Genomic DNA, 14,854 nt, shown 5'->3' with positions numbered 1-14,854 from the left:
TTTCTTGCTCACCTTTAGGTTATTTTCGATGAGACTCTCCAGAAATCTTTAGACTCTTTCTTGCGTTATACACCACGTCAGTTTGACCAATTTACGAATTCACATCCAGCAATTGCAGAGGTGCAAAAACGTCTTCATCGCAGCATTTTTATGACCTTTCTGAGGATATCCACCCACAAGGAGTCTAAAGTATTGTAATTTGTTTTATAAATTTGTTTTTCTTTTCTATATGAATATTGAATTGGCATATTGTGAAAGCTGGATAGAATTAATGTCATGGGCAGTTTATTTCTTCATTACTTTTTAATCAAATATAGTATATTTAAAACTTGCGCTTCACAGGAAAACATTTTAAATATAGGAGCAAACATTTGGGCAGCATTTCACTAACAGTCTGCCTTTGTGTGAATGATCATTTTGACAATATGTTCTAATCATTCTGCAACATAAAGAAATGCTTGTGCCAATTGAAATTGCAGTACTGAAGCTATTTGAAGATTGAATTGTCAAACAAAAGGTGAGCTAAAGAGCTGTGCTGCCAAATCTTTAATGTGGGCTGATTCATTGAATCTAATTATTTTTTCCAATTTTTTTATTAGGAGCACTTCATTACACCCAAAGTTTTTGGAGAAATTATCTATGATGGTTTTCTCTTTGACATTCCAAAAATCTTTGACTTGTGTCTCATTTTTGGAAAAGGAAATGCTGCTCTTCTAAAGAAGATGATTGGTTAGTCTGAAAGAAAGGTGTAAAGGAAATTAAAGAGGAATTTCATCAATTTTATTTTGGACTTCAATTTAATTTATTCTCACCCACAGGAAATATTTTTTATCAGCAGCTAAATTATTTCAATGATCTGAATGAAACAGTGCCCACAATTCTCCAGGTAATGAAACTGACTTGTTTATTTTTTGGCTCAGTTATTCTATAAATGTGTACAGATTATAGAAGATCTTCACTGTAGAAAAAAAAAATGAATGCAAATATTTACATCTGGAATATGTTAAAGAAAATTGTGGTTATGCATATTGATTTGAAAATTATTTAAAATTGGTTGGAAAATCCGAAAAAGTGCTGAGAACACTTGATGTACTGTTTTTTCTTTCTCTGGAATAAGAATTCAAGTACAGCCCTGACAGAAGGCATACATTTTTACCACTCTTCAACTATAAACATTGGATGTAAAATGAATTCAATTATTTCCTCTCCTTCTCTTGACACATCCCTCAGCACATTTGTAAATTCTTATTTTCCCATCTTACAAAAACCATGATCTATCCAAAAAATGTCTCAACCCTGAAGGCCCGTCTGACTAGTAGTAATAGTACTAGAAAGTGAAAATCAAAAATAAACTATAGATGCTAGAAATTCAAAACAAAAAAACAGAAAAATCTGGAAATACTGAACAGGCCAGAGCATATCTGTGGAAAAAGAAACAGAGTTAATGTTTCAACTCTTTGCCTGAAAAAAGGTAATTGACCTGCCACATTGGTTCAATTGCTCTTCCCACAGAAGCGGCCCGACCTAAGTATTTCTAGTGTTTTCTGTTTTTTGTCCTGATAGTACTAACCAGTGATTTATTCTAGAGCTATGATGTTGGTCATGAGGAATTTGCACCGTACATCGTTTTCGTTCTACACATTAGAACAATGGAGAGGGTCAAAGAGGCATTGTTTGAGATTGGGAGGTCTTCTTCTTTGGCTTGGCTTCGCGGACGAAGATTTATGGAGGGGGTAAAAAGTCCACGTCAGCTGCAGGCTCGTTTGTGGCTGACAAGTCCGATGCGGGACAGGCAGACACGATTGCAGCGGTTGCAATGGAAAATTGGTTGGTTGGGGTTGGGTGTTGGGTTTTTCCTCCTTTGCCTTTTGTCAGTGAGGTGGGCTCTGCGGTCTTCTTCAAAGGAGGTTGCTGCCCGCCAAACTGTGAGACGCCAAGATGCACGGTTTGAGGCGTTATCAGCCCACTGGCGGTGGTCAATGTGGCAGGCACCAAGAGATTTCTTTAGGCAGTCCTTGTACCTTTTCTTTGGTGCACCTCTGTCACGGTGGCCAGTGGAGAGCTCGCCATATAATACGATCTTGGGAAGGCGATGGTCCTCCATTCTGGAGACGTGACCCATCCAGCGCAGCTGGATCTTCAGCAGCGTGGACTCGATGCTGTCGACCTCTGCCATCTCGAGTACTTCGACGTTAGGGGTGTAAGCGCTCCAATGGATGTTGAGGATGGAGCGGAGACAACGCTGGTGGAAGCGTTCTAGGAGCCGTAGGTGGTGCCGGTAGAGGACCCATGATTCGGAGCCGAACAGGAGTGTGGGTATGACAACGGCTCTGTATACGCTTATCTTTGTGAGGTTTTTCAGTTGGTTGTTTTTCCAGACACTTTTGTGTAGTCTTCCAAAGGCGCTATTTGCCTTGGCGAGTCTGTTGTCTATCTCATTGTCGATCCTTGCATCTGATGAAATGGTGCAGCCGAGATAGGTAAACTGGTTGACCGTTTTGAGTTTTGTGTGCCCGATGGAGATGTGGGGGGGCTGGTAGTCATGGTGGGGAGCTGGCTGATGGAGGACCTCAGTTTTCTTCAGGCTGACTTCCAGGCCAAACATTTTGGCAGTTTCCGCAAAGCAGGACGTCAAGCGCTGAAGAGCTGGCTCTGAATGGGCAACTAAAGCGGCATCATCTGCAAAGAGTAGTTCACGGACAAGTTTCTCTTGTGTCTTGGTGTGAGCTTGCAGGCGCCTCAGATTGAAGAGACTGCCATCCGTGCGGTACCGGATGTAAACAGCGTCTTCATTGTTGGGGTCTTTCATGGCTTGGTTCAGCATCATGCTGAAGAAGATTGAAAAGAGGGTTGGAGCGAGAACACAGCCTTGCTTCACGCCATTGTTAATGGAGAAGGGTTCAGAGAGCTCATTGCTGTATCTGACCCGACCTTGTTGGGTCACCCTCATCCAGGGTGGGAACCTCATCCAGCTCTAGCCTTAGGGGCTGTTGAGGGAGCTGGAGCAGGGCGGAATCTTGGACTGAGCGGTTGGCACTGAAAAGAGATTGGAAGTGTTCTGACCATCGGTTGAGGATGGAGATCTTGTCGCTGAGGAGGACTTTGCCGTCTGAGCTGCGCAGCGGGCTTTGGACTTGGGGTGAGGGGCCGTACACAGCCTTTAGAGCCTCGTAGAAACCCCTGAAGTCGCCAATGTCCGCGCTGAGCTGTGTTCGTTTGGCGAGGCTAGTCCACCACTCATTTTGGATCTCCCGGAGTTTGCGCTGAAGATGGCTGCATGCGCAACGGAAGGCTTGTTTCTTCTCTGGACAGGACGGCTTTGTAAGGTGAGCCTGGTGGGCAGCTCGCTTCTTTGCCAGCAGCTCCTGGATTTCCTGGCTGTTTTCGTCAAACCAGTCCTTGTTTTTCCTGGAGGAGAAGCCCAGTACCTCTTCAGTGGATTGCAGTATGGTAGTCTTCAACTGATCCCAGAGGGTTTCAGGGGACGGGTCCGTGAGGCGGGTTGCAACGTCGAGCTTTGCTTTGAGGTTTGCCTGGAAGTTTCCTCTCACTTCGTCTGACTGCAGTTTTCCAACATTGAACCTCTTTCTGGGGATTTATTGTTCCTGGGCTTTGGCTTGAAGTGAAGGTTGAGCTTGCAGCGAACCAGCCGGTGGTCAGTGTGGCATTCCGCGCTAGGCATGACCCTGGTGTGGAGCACATCTTGTTAGTCACTTTCTCGCACCAGGATGTAGTCCAGGAGGTGCCAGTGTTTGGATCGGGGATGCATCCAGGTGGTCTTAAGGCTGTCCCTCTGCTGAAAAAGGGTGTTTGTAATGACAAGCCGCTGTTCTGCGCAGAGCTCCAACAGGAGGCGCCCATTGTCGTTGCACTTGCCGACGCCATGCTTGCCCAGGATTCCTGGCCAGGTTTCTGAGTCTTTGCCGACACGAGAGTTGAAGTCGCCCAGGATGACAACCTTGTCGGCTGTAGGGGTACGTTGGATGAGGTTGCGCAGGTCGATGTAGAACTTGTTCTTTTCTGCTGGTTCCGCCTGGAGGGTTGGAGCATAGACACTGATGAGGGTGATGTGACGCTTGTTTTGAAGTGGGAGTCGCATGGACATGATTCGGTCCGAGAGGCCTGTCGGAAGGTTTTCGAGTTTGGAGGCAATGAAGCTCTTGACCATGAAGCCTACACCAGATAGGCGTCGTTCATCCGAAGGCTTGCCAGACCAGTAGAGTGTGTAGCCCGCGCCGCGTTCTTGGAGGCTGCCTACATCTGCCAGGCGGAGGTAATATGATCTTAACCATCACGATAAATGTGGTGCAATAAGGTATTGCAGGCATGACCTCGCTGGACTGGGCTGACTGGCCTGCCTTTCATACCTGTAGCTCCTCCCCCTAAGATCCCCTAGTCTCCTCCCTCATACCTACCTTGGACATGAGCCAGCAGCATGCAGAGGCATGCCAAGGTTTTCTGATCAATAAAGCCTTTGACTACTTGCTTTGTGTCTGCGAGTGGTCATTGATGGTGCCTCAATAAGATCACACGGCAAAGAGGCAGAAATAGGCTATTCATCCCATTGAGTTTGTCCCACTATTTAAACTTGAGCTGATCCATTTTCCCACAGTCCCACTCCCTGGCCTTCTCCCCATAACCTCTGATGCTTTCTCTAATGAAGAACCTATCAATCTCTGCCTTAATTACACCCAATGACCTGGCCTCCTTAATCGCCTGCAGCATCAAATTCCATAGATTTACCACCATTTGGCCAAAAAAAAACTCCCCATCTCTGTCCTTAGTGGGGAACAGTCAATCATGAAGTTGTGCCCTCTTAGATTTTCCCACCATGGGAAACAACCTTCTATATCTACTCTGTCCATGCCTTTCAATATTCAATAATAAGATCCCCCCTCATTTCCCTAAATTCCCATATGTACAGACCAACCAAGCCTCAGAACATTTGACTATGGGACTGCAATATTACACTTCTAGCACTCAGAAATACTCCACACCATTACACTGCACACTTCCTTAAGAATAGATAACATGCTAAGATAAACTAATTTTGATCTGTGTCATTATACAGTTTTTAATGTTAAAATGGTTGGAACTAATCTTCAATTTATTAAACCTTTTATTTACTCAACAAGGTATACAGTAGTATCTGTGAGAAGTGTGGCTTAAGATTGGAAAATCATTCCAATTGCCCTCAAAAGATTGATGGTCAAACCAAAATTTCACCCATGGATATGCCTTTGCAGGTATTGCTCACATTATTGATTTTCAAAACAAATAATCATGCATTTGTTTTATAAATGAAAACAATTTTTTGGTCCAGAATCTCTTGAATGTAATTTGTATTTTAACCAAGATGAATAACTGTAATTAGCAACAAGAAGTATTTTATTGAAATAGGAGTTGATGTAAAATGAACAAGAATTTAACAATTTTAACATTTTTGGTTAATATTTAAAGCAGTAACACACTTTACTACATTACAGGCTTTGTCTTTATCATTAAATTACCACATAGGTGGTCATTTCTGTTTATATTTGAAAATGCTAATTTTCCAATAAATTCTCAGAAATATGATACTGATTTATATAGTTACCATAGAACCGTAGAACATTACAGCACAGAAACAGGCCTCTTCGGCCCTTCTAATCTGTGCCAAACCATTTTCTTTTTTTGCCTAGTGCGACTGACGTGCACCCAGTCCATAGCTCTCCATATCTCTTCCATCCAAGTAACTGTCCAAATTCTTCTTAAATGTTAAAATTGATCACACATTCATCACTTCAGCTGGCAGGTCATTCCACACTCCCACCACTCTTTGTGTGAACATGTTCCCGCTTCATTCTTCAACCATGTCCTCTGGTTTGTATCTCACCTACCATCAGTGGAAAAAACCTGTTTACGTTCACTCTGTCTATCTCCCTCATAATTTTAAATACCTCTATCAAATCACCCCTCATTCTACCCCGCTCCAGGGAATAAAATCTTAACCTGTTTAATCTTTCCCTGTAACTCATTTCCTGAAGTCTGGGAAACATCTCAGTAAATCTTCTCTGCACTCTTTCTATCTTATTGATATCTTTCCTGTACTGTAGTTAGGTGACCAAAATTGCACAGTACTCCAAATTTGGCCTCACCAATGTCTTATACAACCTTACCATAACATTCTAACCTCTATACTCAATATTTTGATTTATAAAGGCCAATATACCAGAAGCTCTCTTTATAATCTTATCCAGTTGTGACACCACTTTCAGGGAATTATGTATCTCTATTCCCAGATAACAATAACAGATCTATTGCTAAATGTAATGTGAGATTGTTTCTGTAATAATTGTAATTTTGTTTTTTATTGGCATTGAAGATGATCCACAAATATCTAATCAACTTTTTTTCAAATGACTACATGAAAGTTTATCAGATCTTTCCATCTAATCATTAACTCTATGACCAAAGCATGCAACATTCTTTAAGATAAATGCTGCTTTAATTCTTCTGGCATGTATTATCCATATGCTACATGTTGATGCACTAATCTCCTATATTTAAGTGAATGATGTATCCACATGAATCTTACAATAACAACTGATGTCAATGTTTTAATTTGAGGGCTGTTCTCTAGAATTATTGATAAAGTAGCAGAATTATTACTTCTCATTGTTTTGTGTAACAATCAAGTTGCACGCATTATAAGTATCAATCTGCTTAAATTTATTCTGGGACAGGAAACATAATAATTCTGAAAATATATATTTATTTGGTGTGCAATGTAAGTAAGTCGGTTGCATCTATTTTAAAATATTTAGAGATACAGCATAATAATAGGCCTTACCAGCCCATGAGTCTGTGCTGCCTAGATACGCCCAAGAGACCAATTAACTTACTAATTTGTATGTTTTTGGAACATGGAAGAAAACTGGAGCACCTAGAGGAACCTCCCCACATGGTCATGGGGAGAACATCCAAACTCCTTACAGACAGCAGTGGATTTGAATCGTTACAATTGCATGCTAATTGTAATGTTATTGTACTGCACAGATGGATAATGTCATGATAAAATCTTTGTCTTGCAGGAGTTCAAGGATATTTTGCTGTATCTGTGTGATACATGCACAACCTTATTTGCATTCTTGGACATTTTCCCTGAAGCTAGTAGGACATTCCAGAAGCATGATTTTATACAAAGGTATGAAAGTGTTCTGTAAAATATTTTTCTGGTCTGATGCTTTGATTATACTAGAATTCTATTTAATTGAGATATGAAGAATAATCACATTCCTAATTTGATTCAACACACTCATGCATAGAAAAAGCAAAAGACTTCTGATGCTGGAAATCTGAAATAAAAAAAAACCCCAGAAAATAGGATAAATAGCTTGTGGTTAATATTAGAGGTTTATGACCTTTCATCAAATTTAGGAAATGTTTTAAATTGGAGAGGACAAATAAAGATGTCTAATAGAGTGTAGTTCAAGAGAGAGGGAATATTGGAAATGGTGTTGATGCTGTCTGAAAGAAGGCTCTGAAGGCCTTTTAATTATTGCTGATGTCTGGAGGTGATGAACCTCCTCCCACCTTTATAAAGATTCAATTTTCATTTTCTCCAGTTAGATCACATCATTTTGGGAGACTACATTTTCACAGCTACTTCTGAGTTGTCAGACATTCCTTAAACTTGGTTCCCATTCTGGATAGTCTGTTCCATTTCTTGCACTTGTCTTGCCCCGTCTCCTCTCCATCAAAGCAAAGGTAGGGTTCTCCTTGTCCTCCACCTCACTATCTCAATGAATTTTCATAATATGCACCCATGAGATGTGATCACCTGACACCCTTTCCCTTTCAGCATTTCAAAAGGACCATTCGTGAAACTTGGTTGCAGGACGGGCAGCTCAATGTTTCGGGTTTCCGTTGATTTAGATGCGATAGAACGGGGGTGGGGGAGGGAGAAGTGGCATTGCTCAATGGAAGAATATCACAGTTGTGCTCAGGCAGGACAGACCAGAAGGCTTTTCTACTGAGGCTATATAGGTGGAGCTGAGAAACGGGAAAGGTACTACCACATTCATGGATTGATATTATAGACTTCCCAATAGCGAGAATTAGAGGAGTAGAGGTAGCAGACAGTAGAGGATATTTACTTTCCACATATTGACTGGGACTTCCATACTATAAAAGGGCTGGATGGCTTGGAGTTTGTCAAATTTGCTAGGAAAGTTTCCTAAATCAATATAGAGAGGTTCTAACCAAAGGGAATGCAATACTGGATCTCCTAATAGGGAACAAGACGGGACTAATGACAGAAGTAGGTGTAGGGGAACATTTTGGGTCAAGTGATCATAATGCCATTAGTTTCAAGTTAAATATGGAGAAGGATAGGTCTGGTCATCGGGTTGAGATTCTAATCTGGCCAATCTCAAAAAGGCCAATTTTGAGGAAGCGAGAAAGGATCTAGGGCTGCATGGTTGGTGTAGCAGTTATCACAACGTCTTTAAGGTGCGAGCAATTGGGACCAGGGTTTGTATCCTGCGCTGTCCATCAGGAATTTGTATGTTCTTCCCGTATTTGCGAGGGTTTTCTCCCACCGATTGAAATGTACTGGGGGAGTAGGTTAATTGGGTGGCATGGACTTGTAAGTTGAAATGGCCTGTAACTGTGCTGCATGTCTAAACTTTAAATTAAAATCTAGAAAGCATGGATTGGGACAAGTTGTTTTCTGGCAAGAATGTGTTCGGTAAGTGGAAGGCATTTAAAGATGAATTTTCAGGGTTTGTATGTTCTTGTCAGGATTCAAGGCAAAATAAACAGGCATGGGGATCCTTGGTTTTCAAGGGATATTGAGAATCTGGTTCGGAAGAAGAGAGAGAAGTATAGATGGTCTAGGCAACAAGGAGGAAATGAGGTACTCTTGGAGTATAAATAAATTCACGAAAAATCTTAAGAAAGAAATCAGGAGGGCTAAAAGAAGACACGAGGTTGCTTTGGCATACAATATAAAAGAAAATCCTAAGAATTTCTACAGGTATATAACAAGGTTCAACATGGGAGCTTAGTCAGAAAGGTGCAGACGTTTGGTACTCGTGGTGACGTATAAAACAGACAATGATAACGATGATTGCTTCTCCGACTGGAGGCTCTGACTCGTGGTGTGCCTCAGGGAGCAGTGCTGGAACCATTCTTGTTTGTCATCTATATCAATGACCTGGATGTTAATATTGATCTGGACCAGCTGGAAAAATGGGCTGAAAAATGACAGATGGAAAACTAATGTAGACAAGAATGAGTTCTTGCATTTTGTGAGGACAAACCAAGGTAGGACTTGTAGGTTAAATGCTAGGGCAGAAGAACTGAGGGATCTGGGAATGCAGATACATAATTCCCTGAAAGTGGCATCACAGGTTGATAGAATTGTAAAGAGAGTGAATGACCTTCATAAATCAAAGTGTTGAGTATCTGAGTTGGGATATTGGTGGGGCCAAATTTGGATTATTGTGTGCAGTTTTGATCATCTAACTACAGGAAAGATATCAATAAGATTGAATGAGAGTCGAAAAGATTTGCTGAATGTTGCCAGGACTTCAGGAACTGAGTTACAGGGAAAGGTTACACAGTAAAATCACAATGGTGGAGAAACTCAGCAGGTCAAACAGTGTCCTTTATATAGCAAAGATAAGAATACATTAACTGATAGTTTGGACTTTGAGCCCTTCATCAAGACTCCCTGCTCAAGCCCAAAATGGAGGTTATATATCTTTGCTATATAAAGGACACTGTTTGACCTGCTGAGTTTCTCCAGCATTTTGTTTTTACTTCAACTTGGTGTTTGCAGACATTCACGTTTTACCAAAGGTTAAACAGGTTAAGACTTTATTCCCTGAAATGTAGAAGAATGAGGGGAGATTTGATAGAGGTATACAAAATTATGAGGGGTATAGATAGAGTAAATGCAAGTAGGCTTTTTCCACTGGGGTTAGGTGAGGTACAAACCAGAGGACATGGGGTAAAGGTGAAAGGGGAAATGTTCAGGGGTAAATTAGGGGGAACTTCTTCACACAGAGAGTATTGGGAGTGTGGAACAAGCTGCCAGCTGAAATGGTGGATCCTGGTTCAATGTTTACATTGAAGAACAATTTGGACAGGTACATGGAAAGGAGGTGCATGGAGGGCTATGAACTGGGTCCAGGTCAGTGAGACCAGGCAGAATAATAGTTTGCCACAGACAAGATTAGCCTGTTTTCTGTGCTGAAATGTTCTATGGAGAGAGTATAATAATTGGCATCCAACAACAAGTATTTTTTTTCTAACGCAAGTGATAAATAATTAAGAATGAATACATGTAGAAATATATTTTTGACAATTCTTTGTTTCTTGTAGATTGGCTTCATTTTATGAAGTAATTATTCCTGAACTGGAAAACACAATTAAAAAGAGGCGATTTGAAGAAACTAAGTAAGTTTTTTCGGTGACGGCTTTGATCTCTTGGCTTTTGATTTTAAAATTTTTCTCTCACCTTGTATACACTTCATTGAGCCATTATTCTCCTCCGGTTTCCATTAAGAGGAATGAAATTTTCTTACATATGTATTTTTATGAAATTCAGTGACAAATTAACTTAGAAATTTCATATTTAATAGCAGGATGCTGGATATTCAGTTGATTTTACCATCCCTGAAAAAAAATCCAGATTCCTTGGCTTAAATAACTCAAGCTGGCCTCTTAATTACAAGTTAATGCTGACAGTATGGACTCAAATTTGTTATTCAAGTTCAATGTATGATAATGGGAATACAGGTACATGATACTTTATCTGGACATCTAAAATGCGGGAAACTCCAAAATCCAGCAAGTGGGGAGAGAGGCAGCAGTGCGAGAGGCGGGCGAGGGGAGGGGGGGGGTCCGGCAGCGCGAGTTGGGTGGCCGGGAGGCTGGTAGCACAGGTTGGGCGGGCGAGGGACCGGTAGCGCGAGTCAGGTGGGTGAGAGTCCGGCAGCGCGAGTCAGGCGGGCGAGGGACTGGCAGCGCGAGTTGGGCGGGTGAGGGGGTTGGGGGGAGATGGCAGGGTGACTGGAAGGGGGTGGGGATGGATACGGCAGCACAATTCGGGTGGGCTTAAATCTGGCTTTCCGAAATCTGGAAAAATCTGAAATTCTTCACACTCTGTCCCCCAAGGGTTCTGGATAAAGGATCGTGTACCTGTATTAGAAATAAATTGTTTTGACTATGATTTGCTTTATTTCATTTTCTTTTCTTTGAATCCCCCACCCCAATCTGGTTCCACGTTTCCCGCTATCCCTTAACTGCTCCCATTCTACTCTTCTCAAACCCTGCTCCCAGTGGTCTGTCTCTCCACCTTTCTCATCTTCATTTGTCTGGCTGCCAATCACCTCTTGGCTCTTTGCTCAATCCCTTTTTCGTGCTTGCTATCTTTCCTTTTCACTTTTGTTTCAACAAAGGGTCCAACCCAAAACATTGACTGTTTCTCTCCATGGATGAGAGATCAGCTGGTCTCTACCTGACCTGCTTCAGTCTTTCTTGACTCACTCAAGATTCCAGCATCTGCAGTTCTTTTCTTTCTCCAGATGGCTTTATTATGTATTTTTGCTCTTCATCCTCTTTCTATTCCCTCCACTCAATCGCCAGACAAAGTGTTAAATATTTGAAATTCTTTTTTTTCTCTTTAGTGTTCAAATTGATTTGTGGAGGAGACTCTCACATTCGAGTAAGAAAATTATTGAAACTTTTCATCACATCATTAATTATATGTGCCTTCAACCTATACTAGAAAATGGGTAAGGAAGCAGCAAATCTCATTTGTATTTTGAAAGTTTTGTTCAGTTATTATGGCAAGTGTGCTTTTCAAGTTAAAAGATGTTGGTAATATTTTTGCAAAAATGTCTATTTTGAACTAAATTTTAAAAATGTCAGAGTCTCTACTTCACTCGAAATCGTTTAGCAGGTTTTTAACTGGGATACATCAGAACAAATTCAAATTTGTCTTATTACAACACAAATCCATTTTCTAGCAAGTCTCTCCAGTTAATGGTATGGGCAGTTAGTTTATTATTTTGCATGAGTTTGAATGGCAACTAAATGTCATTTTGTTGAGCATTAAGTGCAGAATACATATATATTTATGTCGGTGTATAAGATGACACCAGAATTTCCACTTAAAATGTAGGTTTTGAGCTATACTCGCTGTATAAGACTAGCCCAAGTCTGGCACTTATCACTGAGAGCTTACTGGCCCAAGTCCTTTAACAACCATCCCACTGGTTAGGAGAGTGATGCTGTTAAGCCCTCTAATAAGCAACACAATCTTGGCTATTTAAAACTTCTCAAATTAATTTCAAGCAATGGCAAAATACTGTCAATTCCCTACTAAAATGTGCATTAAATGTTCCCAGCTGGTATAATGTAAACACCAGTGACATCACTGCTTTTACATGCTTCTTGAGAATTGGCCAGTGTGCAATGGTGACTGTTCGCTTTGCTTGCTGAGCTGTTATTTTAAGGTATCTTAGGCAGGTTTATAATACATTTTAATTGTTTTAATATAACATTACTATTAATCCAAACATAAGTTTCAGGTGGAAAATATTTAGTGTTAGGACTGTATGAGTTATGCAAGTGTTTTATGCTGTTCTCCATCATCATATGGGATGCTCTAAACCATAGGATATTAAGGTTTGGATTTTAAACTTGGCGTACAAGATCACCACTGTTTTTGGAATGACAGTTTTAAGGTTCAATTCTGTCCTATACGCAGACATGTTCAGTAAATCTTTCATAATTTCCATCAAGCAAAGATGACCTGAAAATGATTGACAACCTTAAATAAATTTGGTGCTTCAAGATGATTGTCTACATTCATCTTTTTAGAGATTTCAGAGGGACATCAAATTATCAGAAACAAATATGTTGAAGTTCACTACAAAATGAAGTGTTGCATAGTTGTTGATTTTTTTTTTTAAGATTGGCAATCTTATTTAAGAAAGTAAATTGTATTATTTTAGTCCCCCTTCATAAAGCTTTTCACCAAACTGTCTTCGCAAGAAAACTGGGAAATGGGACATATATTTAACATAAAAGGTTAACTAAACTGGTTGTTTTTTAAAGGGAATTGAGGCATACTTTCCACGGTCACCATTCAACTTTGTTTCTCTGTTGTATAGATCGGAGTGCAGTTTGACTTTCATTGAAGATTTTCTTCAGATTTTTACTGCTCTTTTACACCAAAAGAGGTAAGTGAGCAGTTAGGCTATAAGTTTAGAAATAAGAAAGCAGTCCAATCCAAAAATATTTTCAAATAATTTACACTATTTTTTAAGAGCAACATCCTTTTCAAATGTACTCTGTTTTATTGAAGTATTAAAGCTTTGGAAGAAGTTGTTAAAAATGCAATCTTAATTCGAAAGTAAAGAGACCATACATTACTGAATCCCTTAAATGTGGTGTCAGTCATAGCTTGTAGTATTTAGTTACCAGCTCCATGTGAAGATCATCATTTGGTAAAATTACTTTGTTGCTTAACTTCTACAATCAACTTTGTACCATGTTGAGAAGCTGCAGTGATTCAGCAGGGTCAGGCAGCATCCATGGAGAAAAATGAAATGGCCAGTCAACTTTTCTTGAGGAACCAGTCTTGAGAAAAGGTCCCAACTGGAATCATTGACTGACCATTTCTCACCATGGATGCTACCTGACCCATTGAGTCTTTTATTTTTATCATTGCTTACTAAAGACTCCAACATCTGCAGTTTTTTTGTTTCTCTGATGCACAACATTAGCTGTGTGTCAAATTTGATGGGAAGAGAAGGAAAGAAAGATATTGCAAAAGTAGTTTTATTCTGTTGATGACTGAGCTGTGTGTATGATCCATCCTCCAGTGGGTTGTCCAAGGTGGCAATGGTCAAAATTTACAGGAAGAAAGAGCAAGCTAAAAGAAATTGAACAGTTTTGCAAACCTGTGAATACCTGTGTCATGAATAACTGGCATAAATAATCTTAGCATAATAGGGAAATGTGCATGCATTGGAAAAAAAATTCAAATAATCACTTTTGCAGATATGCTCATGGAAGCCATCATCATTCTTTTTCTGATACTAGCTGATTGTTCCAAAGCAAATGATTTGGGTCAGTTATTTATTTTTAATATTATAAATGATGTGAACTCTGCAGAGAAATAGCAAGGGGAAAAAATCAACTCCATTTCATGAATCAGGACCTGGACCCACTGCAATTTACCTATTGCCACAATCACTCCACAGCAGATGCAATATCGCTGGCTCTCCACTCAGCTCTAGAACACTTCGAAAACAGCAACATACATAAGTAACCATCGACTACAGCTTGACCTTCAATACCTTTATTCCCTTAGTGCTGGTCAAGAAGCTACAAACTCTAGGCCTCTGTACACCGCTCTGCAACTGGATCCTTGACTTTCTCATCAGAAGACCACAGTCAGTACGAATTGGAAACAATGTCTCCTCCTCACTGATTATGAACACAGGCGCACCCAGGATGCATGCTTAGCCCACTACTCTATTCGATATACAACCATGACTATGGCCAGGCTCAATTCCAATGCCATCTACAAGTTTGCTAATGACATCACAGGGGTCAGCCTAATCACAAACTGCAATGAGAAGGTATTCAGGAGGGAGATAGATCAGCTCGTTGAATAGTTTAACCTTGCGCTCAACGTCAACAAAACTAAGGAGGTGATTTGGACTTCAGGAGGAAGTCGGGGAACACGACTCAGTAGTGGAGAGGGACAACAACATCAAATTCCTGGGCGTCAACATCTCCGAGGGTCTGTCCTGGAGCCTCCATGTTGTTGCAATCAGTGGCTATACTT

General features: G+C 40.5%; 1 protein-coding gene across 2 annotated transcripts in view; it reads left to right on the top strand.

The window, feature by feature from the left end:
• Positions 1-13,242, top strand: part of ascc2 (activating signal cointegrator 1 complex subunit 2) — a 31,048-nt gene extending 17,806 nt beyond the window's left edge. For both annotated transcript variants that reach the window (XM_069912972.1, XM_069912971.1), the window contains exons 4-11: positions 19-189; positions 600-729; positions 819-886; positions 5,136-5,246; positions 7,074-7,186; positions 10,372-10,446; positions 11,679-11,786; positions 13,170-13,242. In XM_069912972.1, coding sequence (XP_069769073.1) covers positions 19-189; positions 600-729; positions 819-886; positions 5,136-5,246; positions 7,074-7,186; positions 10,372-10,446; positions 11,679-11,786; positions 13,170-13,242 — 849 coding nt within the window. The remainder of the gene's footprint in view (positions 1-18; positions 190-599; positions 730-818; positions 887-5,135; positions 5,247-7,073; positions 7,187-10,371; positions 10,447-11,678; positions 11,787-13,169) is intronic.
• The last annotated feature ends 1,612 nt before the right edge of the window (positions 13,243-14,854 follow it).

This window comes from Narcine bancroftii, unplaced genomic scaffold (assembly GCF_036971445.1).
Source record: "Narcine bancroftii isolate sNarBan1 unplaced genomic scaffold, sNarBan1.hap1 Scaffold_281, whole genome shotgun sequence".
Classification (NCBI taxonomy): Eukaryota; Metazoa; Chordata; class Chondrichthyes; order Torpediniformes; family Narcinidae; genus Narcine; species Narcine bancroftii.
Note: the sequence above shows the minus strand (reverse complement) of the source record. Positions and strands in the feature narration are given on the sequence as shown.